The 20800-nt window shown below is 39.8% G+C and overlaps 1 protein-coding gene across 2 annotated transcripts in view; it reads left to right on the forward strand.

Annotated features, from left to right (window-relative positions):
- Positions 1-20800, forward strand: part of KIF26B (kinesin family member 26B) — a 566510-nt gene that overhangs the window by 402933 nt on the left and 142777 nt on the right. For both annotated transcript variants that reach the window (XM_007534607.3, XM_060192085.1), the window contains one exon: positions 17953-18136. In XM_007534607.3, coding sequence (XP_007534669.1) covers positions 17953-18136 — 184 coding nt within the window. The remainder of the gene's footprint in view (positions 1-17952; positions 18137-20800) is intronic.

Consider the following 20800-nt stretch of genomic DNA (forward strand, 5'->3'; position numbering starts at 1 on the left):
GTTTGTCTCCACAGACTGTATTCTTGACTATTTCCCTTTGCTGACTTTCAGTGGAGCTCTGAAATGCTAAAGCACTATGACGCTAAATGTTTACTGAAGCATATATTGAATCATAGGTGTTCCTTTACATAACTCTTGTCTCCACCCACATTTTATTGTAGACTCTTTGAGACCTGTTGAAATCACAGGCGTCAAAATGCCCTGGAGAAATGTTCTGTTCTTCACTGACTTAACCAAGTATTCGTCACCTAATAATTTAGAATCACAAACAACACCAAACTACTTTTGACCCATCTAATTGAATTTCCCTTAAAAGAACTATAAGAATTGACTAATACAATATTATTCAATGTTATATACCACTGAGTATGAGCTCTGTAGCAATCATGAAAGTGTGAGAAAAATACCACCTGGAAGGCCTAAAGAGCAGAATAGTCACATACAAGACTCAGTGTCCCAGTTTCTCTAAAGTGGTGATGTAACTTATAAAATTGCATGTTTATTAAAGAAGGTAGATTTTAAGTATATACTAAAAATTAGAAAGATTTTAATTCTAGACCAAATGGACAGTTCCATTTAGACATTAATTGGGCTCTAAATTTTGTGGTAACCAAATCAAATGGGTCACAAAGGAGTGAAGGACTAGAGGAAAGGAACAAAATATTTGTTCCACAGTTGTTGTCTGTTGAACTTCTCATGTGTATGTGCTCTGTCCTTACAACACACCCATGCAGTGATGCTATTATTATTAGTTCCATGCTATCCAAGGAAGTGGGAAAGCCGGGATTTGAAATAAGTCTCTGACGCTACAGCATGCATGCTTTATTCTGTTGTGTTATACTGTTATCATCTGTAAAGTAGCATAGATTGGTCTGAAGAGTCCCATTTCTTGGAGAATTGTTTGTAGTGGATCCTGATGTAGAAACATTAGGTAATAGCATAGTAACCTACAAATAGTAGGAGCTCAATCTAAATTGGTAGAATCATATGAATAAAATAATGAAATGTGTCTAATTTTAGAAGCTATAGAACAGTTTTATGAATTTTATGCTAGCTTCTGTTTAAAAAAAAGATCCTAGTACAGCTTCATAATTTCAGTAAAGGTCATAAATAATAAATACCAAAGGTATATTTCGTATGTATTCTTTCTTCATAGTTTAATGCCTCAAAATAATACTGTCAACTTCTTTATTTTTATTCCTCCAGCTCCTCTAAACTTTTCAAATAACAACAACAACAAAAAATTTATCTTCGTGTTTAGGTCAATGATAAACTCATTCATTCAAACTTAGTGTATATTTTTTATTCTACTTTCTTCTCTAACAATCCTTTTTAAAATTTATTTCATGAGAGAGACAGGCAGAGAGAGAGAGAGAAGAGAGAGGAGAGAGGAGAGGAGAGGAGGGGAGGGGAGGGGAAGGGAGGGGAGGGGAGGGGAGGAGAGGAGAGGAGAGGAGAGGAGAGGAGAGGAGAGGAGAGGAGAGGAGAGGAGAGGAGAGGAGAGGAGAGGATTGGAGAGAGATATTATATTTCCACTTCAGCATAGGCAGTGCCAGAGATTGAACCTGGGAACTCAGACTTTGCTCTATTCTGAGCCATTTACCTAGTGGCTCTTTTTAGTTGGTTGATTTGTTTGTTTGGTGGAGCATCTTCTATAACATTTAGCGGGTTGGACACATGTTCCATTTTTCGCTCACCTCTCTAGCTGTCACCTCCCAGTGTCCTTAGCTGTCTCTTTTTCCATCCACTAATTAAGCTTGAGGTTTCCCATGACTTTTGTATGAGCCACCTGTCTGCTCTTACTCTATCCCTGGGCCACCTTCTCCATTCTTATAGCTATAGTAACCACCTTCATTTTAAAAACTTTCTCATCTAAAAACCAATATATATTTTTTTCATTTTATTTATTTCTTCAATTTCAGTGTCACTTTCTTGAAGGAATTTTGTCTTAGAGAATTCTTGTAGTTACAAGGGCACATTTCTATATTTCCTCGAGATACTTACCAAGACCCTCCACCAAGCCATCAACTTATTCTACCATATGGATTTAGATCCCAAATAGCCCCTTAGTTAATAGTAGTGTCTGTCAGTAGAGTCAAAGATCAATGTAAACAGTGATATCTTATACATTTCCTAACAATTTCTTGGTGATTAGTCATGCTTTAGAAGTTACCCCAGAGAATCATCAAAGACAGCATTGAGCAGCTTTTTGTATTATTGGTTGTTATTCGTGTGATTTGTTTGACCAACAAGAAGGAAAACACTGGAGTCTAAAAATATAGTGTGTGTAGCTAGTCTCAACTGAATTATCATTCATAAAGATAAAATGTCCCTGGAATTTTAATAAAAATCAATGTGAAATAAGATTTAATTTATAAAAACTCAAATTACAAGCAATTTGTACAAGTATATCTATTGTGTAAACGTGGGAATACATCCAAGAAGATGACTGATTATTTGATTGATTAGATAATATGAATTGCTTGCTATCCCACTGCACGTTGATATGTTTGCAGACACAACTAGATGGCATGCTGATCTGGAGAACAGATATTTTCTTCTTTCTACACAATCTATCCCTAGGAGCTCTATAAGTATATAAGTATTACTTTCCTTGTAATTCTATTAGATTGAGGAATTTTACTATTATCCAGGTATTCGATCAAGGAAACCTCAGTTATTGTTAACCATTGTATTAGCAAAGTCAACATGTTACTTTAAACCTACCTGGCTATGTGAAATAATACAGTCATGCTTTAAACTCTGCAAAAAGTGTGCATTCATAATCTTGGAATTCTAATAATTCAAAGTTGCCACAGCATGCACTTTTAACATTTTATAGATCCAACAATGATGACATCAACAACAACAATAATAACTACAACAATAAAACAACAAGGGCAACAAAAGGAAATAAATATTTTAAAAAAGAAATGAATTTCACTCATTTGATGATTCTTTGCAAAAATACTTATTAACTGTAAGACAAAGAAAGAATATAATGAAGATTTTAGTTGAGAGACATGAATTTTCACACAAAACACAATCTATCCCTAGGAGCTCTATAAGTATATAAGTATTATTTTCCTTGCAAATTAATCCTTGTGGAAAAGGATCTAGTGAGGAACAAGAATGTCTGCAGATGCCTATCATGGGGAGATGAGAAATTATATCTATGTAACAACAACCATACTGTAAACTATTAAGCCCCAATGAATTGATCTTTTAAAAAAAAAGTTAAGTTCTTATTTCTCTGATTAGCTGGTGGTAAAATCAGTTTCATTATAAGTCATTTCACTTGACATTACAGGTTCTAAAAATCCAGCAATGATGACATTAAGAGAGGACTTGCTGTATATGAAACAGGAGCAGCAGTTTTTGCTAGCAGCTTGTGATATAAAAGTCACAAAAGAAATTACTCCTGTGGTCTCAATAGGCCACAATTACTATAGGTTCCTCATCTTTTCAAAAGGTATTTTGCAGTGGAGTAATCTCTCATCTACACTGTCTGTTCTACTTCATTGAAATACAAAAGTTGCCTTCTTCCTCTGCTTTGAAGCCTTAGCCAACCCTGTGAGGAGTGCGCCTTATTGCAGTGAGCTTTTGCTGTGGTTTTCAGAGGTCTAAAGACTCCTTCCCGAGTGGCCTGGCAGTCGAGGAGACTGGGAAAGAGAGGAGGTGGGTTTCTTCCCCTCTCTGTAGTGGAGTTAGTGAGGCACCGGGGTTTAGATAGCTCAACCCTCCTGTAAAGTCAGGGCCAGGCATTCTGAGTCCTTGTTCTGTCCAGCTCCATTCTTGTAATGCAGAGACCCATTCAAAGTGTTATGCTTTGAAATAACTTACTATAATTTGTTAAATAGAGAAAGTTTGACGTAAAGGGGGCAAGAAGAAATTATTTCCTTTAGAAAATTAAACCAACTGTTATATTCAAATTTAATTAACTAAGAAGCCCCCAAACCACAGAGCTTGTCATCCAACATTGACAATTAATTAGCTTTGCTCTGAAAGAGCTACAGGTATCGAGCAGAGTTGTAGATAAAAGACCTTATTTTCTCTGCAAAAGCTGTCCATTTCTTGCTATCACACCTTGATAGCAGTTTGCTGCTACCGGCAACAAATCAATCTGAAGTGTATAATTTTGTGTCAGTTGTGAATTTCACATAATCAAAATATGAGAAAAGGGAGGATAAAGCACTTTCAAAATAAAGACATTAAAAGTGAATATCAACTGTTTTTAAAGATGCTTATGATTTTTCAGATAATTTTCTCTTAATCAGTTAACAAAAATCAATGTTAAAGAGTCAGTGATCACCCTTCACTTTTAAATGGGCTGTATTTATGGTATATGATGCAGTTTCCTTCTTTTAACATTATATGAGCATATGTATAAATTATTTAGCTAGAAACTGCTGGAGTTACCATCTAAGAGACAGTATGATATAACGAAACGAGCGATAGATTCATTCGATTCTCGAAATCAAATTATCTAGAATATGCTTATTTCTTGAAGGAATCTTAATTTTAGTTGGGTAGCCCTTGCACTGCAGAAGATGTGGACACATATATTATGGACAATTATTTCTCGGCAGAAATCAGGCAGAGGCATAAGGAATGGGCTTTAATTTCCTATGACTTTCCTTTCCTGTGCTACTGTTTAGCGGTGACTGAAATAGCTGGATTGGAGATACACAGCTTCATCAGTTGCATTCAGTAAAACCAAATGGTTTGAAACACTTGTGTTTACAAAAGATAACAGTAATATCAACTAGCTAAAATCATGAATGCATAACTTTGGGATAGATTTAAACTTAAATTTATATTTATTTGAGTCTCGTGTCCTAGTTGTTCACATTACTTTAAATTTGTGTGTTTGTCTTGGTTTGCAAACATGATTCTGAATAAGCTAGAAGCTACTTAGTTTCCCTGTTATTTTGCAGACTTTGACTGGGGCTATTATGATGTGCAGACAGGGAGCATCAGAAGAGACTAGTGACCAGAATGTGTGTTAACACAGGACAAAGTGTGTGAGACCTAAGTGCAGGTAAGACAGAGATTCAGAGAGAGCACTTCAAATTGGAACAGAAAGCATGTAAGTGGATGTCAAGCAGGAAGACAGAACCCTGGACTGAGGAGACCAAGAAGTCTGGTCCGAGCAGACCAGTACCCAAGACTTGACATTGACTCCATGAAGGCGTGAGGGAAGGGAGTACTGGGACATAGCTGTGACTAGTCATCAAACCCAGGTGCATGGCAACTTTCACCAGGTCAGGCAGCAGGCAGGGCTGTGTCCTTTAGGTAGGAAGGCATCTGGTACTCAGCAAGCTTCAAGCAATGTGCCCTGAAGGTGCTCCTCCAGACTTGTGTGTTCATTGTACTTTCTTCCTCCTTGATGAAGTTCCTCAAGTGCATATTGGTGGGTTGGAGTCTGTACCTCCAGGACATAATTTAATTACTGGCATCCTCAGATTTCATGTATAAGTTTGAGAGTAAGGAAGTAAGGAAATGTAGCTTTGGAAGTTGCATGGAAGGAAATGATGCAACTGGAGCAAAGAACCTAACAGTCACCGAGTCACTAGTTAAAGGGTACGTCACATAGTATCAGATGAAGTTTATAATGTGGTAGTGTGTTCTTGTGGATTGTTTTTTTTTTTTTTTGCACATTAATTGAGAATGACCCCTAGGTCATTCCATATCCAATGTCCTTGAACGAGTGAAGGTATCTTTTTAAAATTTTTATTAAGTGATTTAATAATGATTAACAAGATTGTGAGATAACGGGGGTACAATTCGATATGGTTCCCACCACTAGACTTCCACGTCCCATCCCCTCCACTGGAAGTTTCCTTATTCTTTATCTGTCTCTGGGAGTATGGACCAAAATTCTTTATAGAGTGCACAAAGTAAAATATCTTGCTTCTGTGATTGCTTCTCTGCTGGACATGGATGTTGGCAGGTCAATCCATATGTGAGTGGAGTTATCTTAAAAGACTACCAAGACTTGAAGCAAGATGCATCTTCTTGAGGTCATCCCATCTCAGACATATTTGTCATGAGTATTTTTCCTCTAGGATCAGCAAGGACCTTGCTGTCTTAGCAACATTTGGGTCTGATTTACTAGGTTTCCTGGACATACAGATATAGAAAAATTGTAGTCAGAAGGGATACTTGTCCTCAGGATGCCAATAGACTATGGCACCAACTTGGCAAGTTCTAGATGAAATGAAGATCACTTGAGAAGAGGTTTTCAATCTTTCTTGAATCCTGAAACCCAACCTCTTAGCCATCTGCTGTAGTTAGGGCACTGTATCATCCTCTTCATCACATGAAGCATTAAGTAAACCCTGAAGTCGGGGCAGAAATGGCTGATATCCTGCCATCAGGTGACCCTGGGGCTCTCTCTCTCTCTCTCTCTCTCTCTCTCTCTTGCAGGTCTAATCAAAACACCTGCTATTCAAACTCTGGGGGTTAATCCTCGAGGTTTAAAAGCCAACGCTCTTTGGCAAGTTGATGTTACCCACATACCCAACTTTGGCAAACAAAAATATGTGTTCATCTCAATTGATACTTTCTCTATGTTTATGTGGGCTACAGCTCAGACAGGAGAAAACTCAAAAAAGCTTATAAGCCATATGCTCTCCTGTTTTGTTGTAATGGGCTTACATCTTCAACTTAAAACTGATAATTGGACTGCTTTTACCAGCAAACAATTTAAAGATTTTTGTTCCCTCTGGAACATTACTCATACTACAGGCATTCCGTATAATCCACAGGGACAAGGCATTGTTGAGAGGGCCCATCAGACTCTTAAGGCTCAATCAAATAAAGAAAAAGGGGAAATGTGCCCTCCCAATATCCAGCTGGCAAAAGCCTTAACTACATTAAATCTCTTTAATATTTACAAAAACTCAGACCAACCTCCTATTATTCTTCATTGGTAAACACCACCCACCCTCCCAGCTATTAAAGTCAAATGGAAAGACCCACTTGATAAAATTTGGAAAGGACCTGACCCCCTGTTGACTATGGGGAGGGGTTTCGCATGCATTTTTCCACAAAATTACTCCAAGCCTGTTTGGGTTCCTGCCCGCCATGTCCGGCAATACCCACATGATGGTGCTGATACCCCTGAAGAACAAGAAACACTACAAGAAGACTGACTGCAAGAGGACTGGCTGCAGGATGCACCCCAGGATCCATAATACAACATGGCAGAATCTAAAAATATCTGATTCACAGAACTCTTCCTCCAAATGTCTTATGCTATGACTGGCCAGTTGTGTTTTGTGAGTGAGTGAGTGAGTGAGTGAGTGAGTGAGTGAGTTAAAAAAAAATTGAGTGAGTTGAGTGACCAAAGTTTTTTGTACGACCCATTGTGCTCAGAGTACTCCGAAAGTTAACTGATTTTACATAAAACGGCTGGACTCAGCCATGGTTTCTGGAGACGTCCAGAAACAGTCCAAAAATTGTTTATTCCTCTTTTTGATTTCTTTTTTAAGTCTTGATATAAATATGAAATGTTTAGTCTTAAACTGTATGAGTAAAGATGGTTCAACTATGACAGTAGATCTAAATTCGCATTTGAAATGATATGTCTTAGTTACAAGTTTTTCTCCTCCTGTGTGTTATAAACTATATGTTTAATATGCGTGTTTCAAGTTTGGTAAACATTAACTTAACGGTTAAAGTGTAACTTTGAAGCTACATTCTTACCAGGAGAGGTAAAATTAATTCATTAAAGTAACTGAGTGTTTAAGGTAAAACTCTAAATATTCAATGTGAAAATTCATCATCTCCTAAGTTAAAATGCAAATCCTCTATACAGGACATTTTTGGAGGGCCCCCAAAAATGTCCTGTAAACTATCTTGTGGAAATTAATCCACAACAAATTTGGCATTGTAAATGTACAAAAAAGTCACTAAAATGTGTTAACTCTCTAGTAACCTGAGTTTGCTTAAAAACCCAATGTAAAAATAGTTAAGAATCAATATATGTAACTTAAATTCGGTATGAAAATTTTGCTATATAGAGACTGCTACATGAGGTCACATAAGATGACCTTTACACAAAATTATAAAGATACCTAAACCAATTATAATCATTGAGTTATCAATTGTAGTAAACTTCTAATTTGTTACAAAGTTTTTTCATAAGTAATTGACTACAGCTATGACAAGCCTTCGCATAAAGAAGCATCTGCTCATATAGAATCCCCAGAAATCCATCTTGGACCCCTGACCTCTGACATCACCCACAATTACAGCCATCCCCTGAAATCCATGATATGACCTGGCACGATCAGGAGAACCTGATTCACAGACTCCAAAAAACAAGACTTTCCTACTGCCTTTCTCTCACCTATCGGTGTCTGCTCTTCCTGCTTCTGTTTCGCCCATCATGTTTTGGCGGTTCCAGGTCCCTCTCTACAGAGAAGAAAAGTCCCAGTGGCTGTCCTCCTCCATCAAGATAGACATGTGGCATTTATTTCCTGGCTGTTGACATTGGACTGATGCTTCTATAGAACTTGCTGGATACTCCCTTTATACTGCTGGACTTCTTGAAGAATGACTGTAGCAGTTCATAGAACTTTCCACCACCTGACTCGGGATTTTGTAATGCCAGATCACCCCTCTAGCCCCTCGGCTTATCAGGTCCCCACTCCTCCACCCATCAGGCTTACTCTGTCCCTTGCTACTCTTACTTATCCCTCCCTGTCATTCTGCTTTCTTCCCAACAGGTTTCTGTTCACCCCTACACTGCTATTCCCCTGACAGAGATGAAGCCTTTTACAGACATTGACCCAGTTATATATGGCCATTAAGTAAGAGGGAGATGTTGGGGAATTGTGAGGATATGGTTGAGCTTGGAAGGGCTTGAGCCTGAGGGGTGTGTCAATCCTGTTAGTCTCTCTCTCTACAGAGAGGTTGAGCAAGGAGGGACAGTAGAACCCCAAAAGGTATGCCTCTTATCAGTCTCCCTGCCTCACAAAGTGCCCCGCATTCCTAATACTATGGCAAATAGTTAAAAAGAAAGGGGGAGATGTTGGATAGTATGCCAGCTCCCCCCAGCTTAAACACCAGTATGTCTATATGAGATTAATTTGATCCCATTCAAAGCTGCGGTCTATTTACATAAATCACTTTTACATTTACATAAAGCACCACCCTCCCTCCAGGGCATTAGTGGTTCAGTGGTAGAATTCTTGCCTGCTCTGCCCCCTCTCCTTGTCACACCCTGATTTTCACCAGTCACTTTTCTCTCCACCCTCTGTATGTCACACCTTGTTTACACCCTACTTGGAAAGTATGTAAGGACAACATTGTTCGTTTTAGTTAGTTGGTAGTTGTGTTAGTTTTAGTCTAGCTCGGCTTAGATTGCGTTGCGTCCTGCATGAATAAAGAGATACTGCATACAGCTCAACCATAAGTCCCTGGTCGTCCGTCTCCTCTCGCGAAGCCAGCCCAACACTCTCTCACCAGAGCACTGCTCAGCTCTGGCTTATGGTGGTATAGAGGATTGAACCTGGAACTTTGGAGCCTCAGGGACAAGAGTCTTATTCTCTCCCTCTCTCTCTCTCTCTCTCACCAGAACACTGCTCAGCTCTGGCTTATGGTGGTATAGAGGATTGAACCTGGAACTTTGGAGCCTCAGGGACAAGAGTCTTATATCCTCTCTCTCTCTCTCTCTCTCTCTCTCTCTCTCTCTCTCCCACCAGGGTTATTGTTGGTGCTCAGTGTCACTATTCACTACTATGAATCCATTGCTCCTGGTGGCTATTTTTTCCTTTTTTTCTATTTTTTAAAAAATTTCTTTATTGGGGAATTAGTGTTTTACATTTGACAGTAAATACAATAGTTTGTACATGTATAACATTTCCTAGTTTTGTTTTCTATTTTTATTTGACAGAACAGAGATAAATTGAGAGGGGACGGAGAAAGACACCTGCTGACATGCTTCACTGTTCATGAAGTATCTCCCCTGCTGGTGGGGAGCAGGGGCTTGAACCCTGGTCCTTGTGCATGTTGATATATGTGTATTTAACTGGGTGTATGACCACCTGGCCCTCTATAGTGAGTTTTTCTTAAGATGTTTCAAATCCCATAGACTTTGGGGATGGTTACCTGGGCCCTGAGAATCCCAGCACTGCCAGCTTGCTTGGGAGCTTTCTAGGCTCAGGCCCCTGACAGTCTGCCATTAACGGTGTTTACTTGGTCTTTCTAAAATTCAAATGTTCACAGCCAAGAAATAACAAATTCAGACTTTATACTTCTGTTTAGTCTTCCACACTATCAGCTAATTCTTTCATTAAACATCTTCACTTTTGTTTGGGCAGAATATGAAAGTGTTTCTATTTTCACACAAGGAGCTTGGCTCAGCAAACACTCTGATAGGTGGCTGGTTCTAACAAAGAAAAAGGTCTCACTTTTTTTTTAATATTTATTTTATTTATTTATTCCCTTTTGTTGCCCTTGTTGTTCTATTGTTTTTAGTTATTATTGTTGTCATTGTTGGATAGGACAGAGAGAAATGGAGAGAGGAGGGGAAGACAGAGAGGAGGAGAGAAAGATAGACACCTGCAGACCTGCTTCACCGCCTGTGAAGCGACTCCCCTGCAGGTGGGGAGCCGGGGTTCGAACCGGGATCCTTATGCCGGTCCTTGTGCTTTGTGCCACCTGCGCTTAACCCGCTGCGCTACAGCCCGACTCCCTTTGACTATCTTTTGTAGAAAAAAATCATTTATCAGTGGGCTCAGTTTTTCCCCATTATTTTTGTCTTTCCCACTCTGATCATGAAAAACAAAAATAGAAAAAGTTTGGGATACATCAGTCACATCTATCAACAATGTGGTTTTCAAATATTGCTTTTTATTTTCCTTTCTGTACCCTCAGGGGTAAGTGACTAGTGTGCAGTCACAGATACCAACCTGAATGGGACTCTTCAGCTAGGTAGTGGATTTACCTGCTGAGTATCTACACGCTTCTCCTAGCTCTGTTTAGCTCTGTTGCCATGAGCCTATGTAAAGTTATCAGTAATGTTGAGTTTCGCGAATGCTTCCCATCTGTGCAATTTCAAAGAAATCTCTTCAACACGGAGCTGCTGATGAATGACTCGAGTATGACTTTAATGATATTTAAACCTTAGAGGCTGTGCAATTCTTCTGTGTGTAGTTGTCATTCAGAAAATACTGATTAGGTTTCCGAAGCACTGAGGTGCTTTCTAAGGAGCTTCCAGCATTATTTCCATGTCTGTGGAGGAAGAGGATGAGGCAGTGGAGACTGGTACCTTGTGATGTTGTGCAGTGGTATAGTTATACTGGTGTGTTGTTAATGTTATGCAGGGCCACACTCCAGGTTGGGAATTATAGGAATAGAGAAAGTGTTTTCATATAATTTGCTTTCTATGTCCCAATTCTGGGCATGACCTAACTCACTCAGCTGTGACATTTTCCCCCCTATGTTATGAAGATATGTTGCTAAGCAACTAGATCAGTAATTGGTAAATGCTTATAGAAAATTTGATTTGAGTCTCATACCAAAAAAAAAATGTAACTGCTTTTTTTTCTTGTCTTCATTATTAGTCAAATGATTATCATTTGGCCTATTTTGCCCAAATAAAGTACAATAACTGCTTTCACTTATTAAATTACACAAGAGCATGAAGTGGTGGAAAGGTTCCGGGTCTAGGACACAGAAAACTTAAATTCTAGTCTGAAGCTGATAATCACTAGTCCTGTGGTTGTAGATAAAATTAGGTAATTCCTAAACCTTCGTATTTATAGGGGGGTAGGGAGGTTAGTGGTTTACAGTACAGTCCATGATACATAGACACAGCCCCTCTCCTCCCCATGATAGGTATCTAGGTTGGGAAACACTTTCCCAGCCTAGGGTCCTCTCCCTCATCATACACTAGTACCTCAATGTCCCATCAACCCTGTTACAAAAGTTGGCAGGGCCAGGGATATAGTATGATGGTCATGTAAAAAAACTTTCATGCTTGAGGCTCTAAGGACCCAGGTTCAATCACACGAACTACCATAAATCAGAGCTGAGCTGTGCTTTAGTATAATTTATCAACAAATAAAAGCCTGTAATTTGTGGTACATTTACTTTCTCTCTTTGCCTTCTAGGGGTGGGTGTGGGATGGGTATGTGGAAAGTTTTAAAAAGAGGAAAGCATTCCAAGGTCTAAGAATGATCTAGGACTTCTTGCAACTAAATCTAAGGACATTGGGTATATTTGTTTAACTTCAAAGAATGGGTGGATCATGGAATAAGAAGCACTGAATGAGCACACAGGATCCCTTCAATGAGGCACTGAATTCTGGGGGACAGGTTTGGAAGATAGAGAGGAAGGAAGCATGTGGTATTCACTTCCAGTGAGTCAAAAATATGGAGATGGAAGCAACGCAAACAACAGAGAAGCAAAGGGAGCAAACAAAGGAGCAACTCACTGAGTATTAGAACACAAGATAGATACTCACTCTCTAACCAAGACAGACTCCAGGGGAAAGGAGATGAAAGAGTTGATAAGGACAAGTTTTACAAACCCTTGAAAAGTGAATAGATTGTTAAGATACCAATAAAGGTGAACTCTTAGAGCTTACCACTGCAGGTTGATGTTGTGCATGGCATTGCCAAAAAAAAAAAAAAGTAATAATTTTCAAATTATGGCAGTGTCTAGTTGTAGAGTTTTAACACAATATTGTTCGAGGTTAACAGTCAGCCATGTTTTGCCTCCTAGCAATAAACAGGCTATTTGAAGTCATGTCATGAATTATCTTCTTGCACTAATGAAATGGATCATTAACGTAAAAATCAGGAAAAAAACAATCCCAAGACCCATATGCTTTTTAGTCTCTGGAGACATGGAAATGACCTCAGTGACAACCTATTTGAAAATGGCAAGGAGGAGAAGGACACTATTTCTCCTTGCTTGGAGAGTTTCCAAAATGACTTAGCAGGCTTCGTGACAGTGCCAGAAGACTTTAAAATCAGCGGCATTTCAAAATGAAGCAAAACTGATGGTTTTTGTTTTACTCACTTGTAGATGGATATCTTAACTGTCTCCAGAAGCTTCCCTTCAACCCAGTGGTGCTTGTAATATCTCCTTCCCATCTATAATCTGTTTTATTTTCTCCTACCCCTGTGTCATTGACCCTGTGGATTTCTCTGGAGCCACTGTGATCTGTCATGTCATTGCTCATTATCAGATAGTTTTAATCCTCAGAGCATTGAAATATTTTATAATGGCACATAAGCTAGTGTGTTCTGTGGCAGTCCCAGACTCTGTCACATTAAATTACAGCTTGGGTTGTCTTTCACGTGCTGACAGTGGAGATTCTACCACTCTCATCACCCTCCTGGGTCAGGACCTTTTTGGGGCAGCAGATGTGGTAGTGCTGGGGGGGGGTCTCACCCTGCCCTCTTCTTGAACAATTTTTCAGTGGATAGCTTGCCAATCAATTGCCTAAGTTCAATTTAGCAGCGCTTGAATGACCTTCTAATTTTATAAAGCTTTTCCTCACCTAGATAAACCTCTCACATTTGAACACTTCCTTTGGACAAAATGAGATGCTCTCAGGCTGTGGCACATAGAATTTTAAAAAGGATAGAGGATTCTAAAAATAAAAACAACAGCAAAAACAAAACAAATAAAAGACTTGACTGAACTGACTGATATCCTTGCCTATTCCCCCAGGAAAGGTTTATTCTTCACTGAAGCTAATAATTCTTTTAAAAATGTTGAGTCAATGCTTTCATAATCTCTAGATCCTTAAGGGTGATAGAATTTTATTCTCATGTGATACACTTAGAATGAGGACTTTACATTTAAACACTCCATAATTCTAAAAATCCAAGGTGGCAATTCATCAGTCTACTATACAAATGCAAAAAAAAACAAAAACAGAGAGAGAGAGGTTTAAAACATTCCATGATGTTTCCTTCTTGTCTACTTAACTGACAACCAGACCAATTGAATTCACCAGATAATTATTTGCCTCAATTAAACAAATCTGGCTAGAGCTGTCCAATGAGAAGTAATGGTCTCATATGAAGGTCATCTTGATTCTGGTTACACATAGCCTCAAGTTGATGTGTTAGGGTCATTGTCTCTGGGTGAGATCAGTAATGATGCAGACAGAAAGGGATAGAAGCCAGAGGGAAGAATATCATTCATTAGATTTAGAGTCTTGCCAGACTCACACTTCTAGGCTTCCCCTGTGACACAAAAGTAGACAATTTAATGTGATTCAGTACATTATGATTTGGTTCAGGAAATGCTGAAATCTTTTCCATGTAAATTTCTAGACCCTCAAGAAAACCTGCTAAATAGGAGTGTTCTACTTTCAGTAACAGGGAGAATTGGTATGGCTCTTTTCCTGATGATGCCCAGCGCATTATCACCTTTATGGGTGTTCAACAAACGTTAATTCCATCCTGCCAGCAAGACTATCTTTTATCTTGAAATAAGGCACAAAGAAGTAAATGAAGTTCATGGATATTTAAGGATGTAGGTTGGAGTGAATAGCTTTAGGAAATGCATAGTATTGCCTGTAGTAAAAACGAGACGAGTAAATATTGCTTATAGTAGTTTTTTAGGTTGATGTGTTGTTGTTTGAAATCTTATGAGCCCCCACTCATTTATTTTTCTTTCTCTCTGAAAAAACTTGGAAAGCACTAGTTATAAAGAATTCACTTTGGGTCAAAATGCCTTTCTTTACCTTTTTAAATTTTTCTGTGACTGCCTTTTCCTTATGCCACTGAATAATGTAATTATACATGGATGACTTCTGATCCTTAACCTTCTTCTATCTGTGTGTCATTGACGTTTTATTTAAAAGAAGAGAAGTTGCTGACTTTCAAGAAATCAGAACCTAGAGAATAGCAATCAAACAGCTGGTTATAATTACGTTTAAATGAACATAAAATGTTCTTATAGAATAGAGATGGCTATAGTGCATAGTTCCCAATTATTTTCTCAATTCTGGAATTCTGACATATTTCCTATGCGTGTGCTAAGAGGAAAATGATTTTTAAATGTGTTCTCCAAACAATCCCCTTCATTACTATTCTTCTACATTGAAACCAGCTGAGGTTTGCCCAAGTATAACAGAGATTCCAGGAATTGTTTCAGAAATTCTGCACTTCAATTTCAAGGACCCCACTTTCTTCCTCTGCAGGGTGTGTGTGTGTGTGTGTGTGTGTGTGTGTGTGTGTGTACGCTTGCGTGTGTGTGCCTGGGTGTATGTGTGTGTGTTATGTGAACACTGGTGATAGAGATAAGAAACAGGAAGAAGGAAAAAGCCAGAGGCCACCACCTCTTCTAAGCTGCCTTTCTCTCCCTTCCCCATCTCCCCATTTGAACTGGGAACACTGATTTGGTGGAACATTGAGAACCTAGCAATTTCACTGTCCTTTCATGATCATAGGGGAAAATCTCAATGTGAATAGACAGACACCAACTTGATCTACTAGCTGATAAACCCTTTCTAACTTCACAAGACTTAGCAGCCTGGTTTGAAAGCTGTGAGAGATTCTCAACAGAAGAGCAGGTGTCAGAATGCAATGCTGACATACCTGTGCAGGACCTCCTGTTCCTTCAGGGAGAGAATCTCCAAGAGTAATGACAACTCCAGGAGAAGCACCAGAAGAATTGATGGATCTTTCTACTTCACATCTCATTTTAGAAGGAAAGCATCAGGTGGTCCAGGAGCTTTGGACTCTCAAGCATGAGGTCCTGGGTTCAATCCCCGGCAGCACAGGTGCTGGAGTGATGTCTGGTTCTTTCTCTCTCCTCCTTTCTCATTAATAAATAAATTTAAAAAAAAAAAAGAAAAGAAAAGCATCAGTGACATTGGCAATGAGTGAGATCATTTTCTTTTCACTGATTGGAAAAAGGAAAGAAAGCATCATGGAAATCTCTTTCCATTATCCTTCCCTTGCCATTATACTACAGCAGAGTGACTCTAGAAGCCCCTACTGGGATATCATCCCATCAAAATCTATTAGTCCTCTTCTGTCCCGTTCCTCTGTATTTCACTTTTGTGAAATAGATTGTTTTTCAAGGCGAAGAACAAACTAAGCTTTGAGGTGGTAATTCTATTTGTGTACAGTGGCAATTTGATAGCTTGGGGGATTTGTCAAAAGCATGATAATTACTGATACAAAATTAAAGCCAACCGCTGCATTCTGGATCATTGGGATAGGGAGGGTGGAAGGAGGCACAACCAGTGCTGGTTTTTGTTTGTTTGCCTTTCTTGCGAGCCCTTGCGTAATTGGCAAGAACATTTGGGTGGGTTGTGAAGTTTGGATACATAGTGTCATGGCAGTCCCATTTGTTTAGGCAACTGCTCAGATGTTTAATAAGATAGGACAAAGATATCATGGGAACCCTAGAACAAGAGTACAAGGTGAAAATGCCAAGAATTAATCCAGAAATGAGTACATTAGATACAGCCTGTGAAATACCTTGGCCTCCCATTGCAGTTTGTCTTGTTTCTCCCTTCTCCTCATTAATAAGATTACCGTGTGTTAGGTGTTAGAGAACATTTAATGATTTAATGTGATGTGAACAACCACAGTTATTAATGGTGCTGCCAATTTGCCCTCTGTCTTTTCCCCTCTGCACACTCTTGGCTTCCTCCCCTGGCTTTCATGGCATGAATTGCACTTTTTAAAATATTTTTATTAATTTATTATTGGATAGAGACAAGAGAGAGATTAAGAGGAGAGGAGGATATCAAGGGGGAAAGAGGCAGAGAGACACTTGCAGCCCTGTTTCACTACTCATGAAGCTTCCCACCTGCAGGTGGAGACCAGAGGCTTGAACCTGGATCCTTGCGCATTGTAATGTGTGTGCTTAACCAGGTGTGCCACTGCCTGGCCTTTTGCACTTTGTACTTAAAGACTGTCCTGTGTGAGAGTTTGTTCCTCACACAGGCAGCCTGTAGTTTTGGGCCCTGCACCCTGGCTGGAGTTGATACTGATTTGGTGTCATGTTGCTAGGGAAAAAGTTTAATTTCTCTTTCCCCAGTGCACTGGCACTTGTGCTTTCTTTCTGCAACCTTACCCACAGTGTGCCTCCTTGGATCACCATGTGGCTCTTGACCACATGGCTCTTACAAAGTGCTAGCATTAGGGGCCAGGCAGTGGCTTACCTGGTTGAGCACACAGGATACTTTGTGGAAGGGTCAGGGTTCAAGCCCCCATTCCAATCTGCCAGGAAGAAGCTTCATGAGTCATGAGTGATCAAGCCCAGCTACAGGTGTCTTTCTCCCTCTTAACTTCTCTCTGGTCTATTAAATAAAAGGAAGGAGGGAGGGAAGGAGGAAAGGAAGGAGAGAGAGAGGGAGAGAGAGAGAGAGAGAGAGAGAGAGAGAGAGAGGAGGAGGAGGAGGAAAGGGAAAGAAAGAAAGAAAGAAGGAAGGAAAGAAAGAAAGAAAAAAAGGAAAAAAACAGAGAAAGAGATGGACCTTTGGAGCAGCAGATTTCTTGTGCAGGCACTGAGCACTAATTTATTGCCTGGTGGCAATAAAATAAAATAAAATAACACAATACAGTACAACACAACACAAACAAGGTGTTAAGAGTTTCTAAATTGCTTGCTCATAAGGTCTCTCACACTGGGGTTTATACTATGGAGTGATGGAATGATGAGCCTAATTAGTGTATTTCTCCTTGGAGATGGTCAGTTTTATTCTTGCTTAAAATGAAGATTGTGAAAGACTCACCCCCCCCCCCCCCCAGCCATGATTGGGTATCTTGTTAATTTCACTCAGTTGTCTTAAGAGGTAACTGCAGAGCACAGTGAAGGTGAAGGGAGAATTGGTCTGTTTCAATTAGAACTAGGGGCATCTATAAAGGGACAGAAAAGAAAAGAAAAGAAAATGACCTTGCACATCTAGGTGTCCCGTACTTTTTGCTTACCATGCCTTTTCTACGTTTCACCCTTCAGAGCTGCCCAGAAGTTGAACCTGTCTTCTAAAAAGAAGAAACACAGACCTTCTGCTTCTTCAGCTGCGGAGCCACCTCTGTTTGCCACCAGCTTCAGTGGCATTCTGCAGATGAGCCCGCCTCCCGCCCCGCCCTGTCTGCTCAGGGCTGTCAACAAGGTGAAGGACACACCAGGCTTGGGCAAGGTAGGCGCCATCTTCACTTGGGCTTAGCCTGAGACGTCTGTTAAAACAAGGTCTAAGATGAGGGGGCCTGGTGGTGGTGCACCTGGTTGAGTGCACATGTTACCATGTGCTAAGACCTGGGTTCTAGCTCAGGTCCCCACCTGCAAGGAGGGAAGCTTCATAAACAGTGGAATGGGGCTCAGGTGTCTTCTTTTTCTCTTTGTCTCTGTCTCCCCCCCCCCACTCTCAGTTTCTCTCTGTTCTATCAAAAATATATTAAAGAAATAAAATACAAGGTCCATGATGGTGGAAAAGGATGTAAGTTGGGGGTGAGTGGTTTGCAGACACCTATCACAGGGAGATGAGTAATTGTACCCCATTACTACCCTGTTATCCATTCATTCCTCAATAAAGTAAAACAAAATAAACAAAACAAAAACAAAAGCCAAGTTCACATAGGAAAAAAAAAGATAAAATTGAAATCTGTGGAATTTTCCTGGTTACATATATTCATTAGTGAATTAAGGCAGCCCCTTAATTATAGGTCTGGCTTTATTCATATTTATTATGAAAAAAAACAGCTTTGCATTGCTTGACAGAACTGTAACTATTGATACTTAAAGAAAAGAGCTATAGACACACAGGACAAGAGGCAGAGTCAGGAGACCAGGAGGAAAGTCAGTGCCAAAATAAATTCATAAATTCCTCATGACATTTTCATATTTTTCTTCCCACTTGGAGAAACTGAGACTTCTGCTTTTGAACCAGAACACTGGTGTGATTTCTAGCAAGCATTCTCAATCTTGCCATGCTAGTCGAGAGACAGAGTTTTGAATTATTACAAATACATAGAAGAAGCTTCGCAACACCTTTATGAGCTGTTGTTCTGCTTATTGGGGAGAGCTTTGTCTTTCCATGATATCTCTAAATTCTCTTCTGAAATAAATGTCTTAGTGAAGTGACTTACTGTTTTCCCCCTCAGTTGATGAAGGACTCACTGAAACCACTACATTTTTTTTTCTTTATTGCGGGATTAATGAACAGTAGTACACTGTACACGTGGGTACAGTGAGTACACTCTGTGATAGCTGTCTGCAAAACACTCTTATTCCCAATTTAGGTCCTTTTCTACCATCATGCACCAGGACTCCAAAACCCTAACTCCCATAGCCTCTCCCTTCCCCCCCTCCACAGAATGCTTTGCTTTGGTGCAATACACCACACTTAATCCAAGTTTCACTTGTGAACGAAATCATCCAGTATTCATCCTTCTCATTTTGGCTTATCTCACTTAAAGGAAGCTCCATCCAAGATGAACCAAAGGAGAAGAATTTGCCATTAAAAGTTTTTAGGAATGATTTAATAGTGATGTACAAAATTATAAGGTAATAGGGGTATGATTCCATCCCCACCACCAGAATTCTGTGTCCCCACTCCCCTCCAGGGAAAGCTGCAATAGTTCTCCCAAGGTCACAGATATGGGATAACATAGTATACATTTTCATCTATACCTATACCTATCTATATTTTTTGCCTATTTTTATCCCTACAGTCCTGCCTTCACTTCCTTGTTAAGGCACACCTATACCTATTACTACTTGTAATTGCCCTTCCTTTTTCCTCATCTCTCTCAGATAAGCATCATTTTTTAAATATTTATTTACTTTCCATTTTTTTGCCCTTGTCGTTTTTCATTGTTGTTGTAGTTATTATTGTTGTTATTGATGTTGTTGTTGTTAGATAGGACAGAAAGAAATGGAGAGAGGAGGTGAAGACAGAGAGAGGAAGAGAAAGACAGACACCTGCAGACCTGCTTCACCAGCTGTGAAGTGACCCCATTGCAGGTGGGGAGCCAGGGGCTAGAATCTGGATCCTTAAGCCAGTCTTTGCATTTTGCGCCATGTGCGCTTAACCTGCTGCGCTACTTCCCGACTCCTGACTTTATCATTTTTAATAGCTGATTATTATCTGGGAGATATCCCCTCCCTCACTCACTTGTTGTCTAATATGAGACATTTTCCAAATGATAGTGAAGGGAAGGTGACAGTAACCAGCCAGGAGTGGCAGAGAGCCCTGAGTCCGCCTATATTGTATCATGCATGATCTATTAGCCAGGTGTCACAGAGGATGGTGGAAGGGGTGGTCATATGGTGGCTATCCTCCTGAGCCTGGGGCTGGAGGCTGGGGGCAGGGGTGGAGAAGAGGGTACTCTCTGGGACTGTATTGCTACATGAAAATGTGTGTATGTCATTCAAAGGAGAGGCCAGACATTAGCACACCTCCCAACCTGGCTCCGCCAGTGCAAAGGGTGGGTATCATAATGCTAGAAGATCTTCACTTTGCCAAAGGGATGCCCATTGACTGACCTCAACTGAAACCAATTTCCCAGACTCATATTTCTCCCACTCTCTTACAATCTCCCTATAATTGGGAACTGGCATTCTTCTCACCCATATGGCTAATTTCCCATCAACGTATCTTAGTTGCATAAATTATGCATTTCTATCTCAAAGAACTACAGCAGAGTTTAATGCAGAATATAAAAAAAAATGGCACTATATATAAATCAGTGCATTTGAAGCAGGCAAGCTTGATTGAACTCCCAAAGGTAACTTAATTATTTAAACCTAAACTGGGGATTCCAGGGTGGGATTGGGAGTGGGGAGGGAAACCAGGCCAGCCACC

The sequence above is a fragment of the Erinaceus europaeus genome, chromosome 6 (assembly GCF_950295315.1).
Source record: "Erinaceus europaeus chromosome 6, mEriEur2.1, whole genome shotgun sequence".
Taxonomy (NCBI): domain Eukaryota; kingdom Metazoa; phylum Chordata; class Mammalia; order Eulipotyphla; family Erinaceidae; genus Erinaceus; species Erinaceus europaeus.